Source organism: Cariama cristata, unplaced genomic scaffold (genome assembly GCF_000690535.1).
Source record: "Cariama cristata isolate BGI_N322 unplaced genomic scaffold, ASM69053v1 scaffold40799, whole genome shotgun sequence".
In the NCBI taxonomy this organism is placed as follows: Eukaryota; Metazoa; Chordata; class Aves; order Cariamiformes; family Cariamidae; genus Cariama; species Cariama cristata.
Genome location: NW_009638235.1, coordinates 3,752 through 3,964, shown reverse-complemented (window position 1 = coordinate 3,964; position 213 = coordinate 3,752). Strand labels below are relative to the sequence as shown.

At 54.0% G+C, this 213-nt stretch overlaps 1 protein-coding gene across 1 annotated transcript in view; it reads right to left on the bottom strand.

The window, feature by feature from the left end:
* The window catches only part of AP4B1 (adaptor-related protein complex 4, beta 1 subunit), a 5,582-nt gene that overhangs the window by 1,645 nt on the left and 3,724 nt on the right, over positions 1 to 213 (bottom strand). Inside the window, exon 5 of the mRNA XM_009708633.1 lies at positions 84 to 187. Within this exon, the coding sequence (XP_009706935.1) occupies positions 84 to 187 (104 nt within the window). The remainder of the gene's footprint in view (positions 1 to 83; positions 188 to 213) is intronic.

Genomic DNA, 213 nt, shown 5'->3' with positions numbered 1-213 from the left:
CAATCACCAGCCAAAGGAAAGCCAAACAGTCATTGTCCATCCATCCTCAACAGCTGCCAGCCCGTGGCACAAAGCCACCTTACCTCACTGTCCTGAATGGTGTCCTCACAGCTGGGCAGTGCCCGACACACTGCATCTGTGCACTGGGGACACAGCCAAACCAGGTCCCGAAAAGCCTGTACTACCGCTGCAATGAAACAAAACACTCAGCAT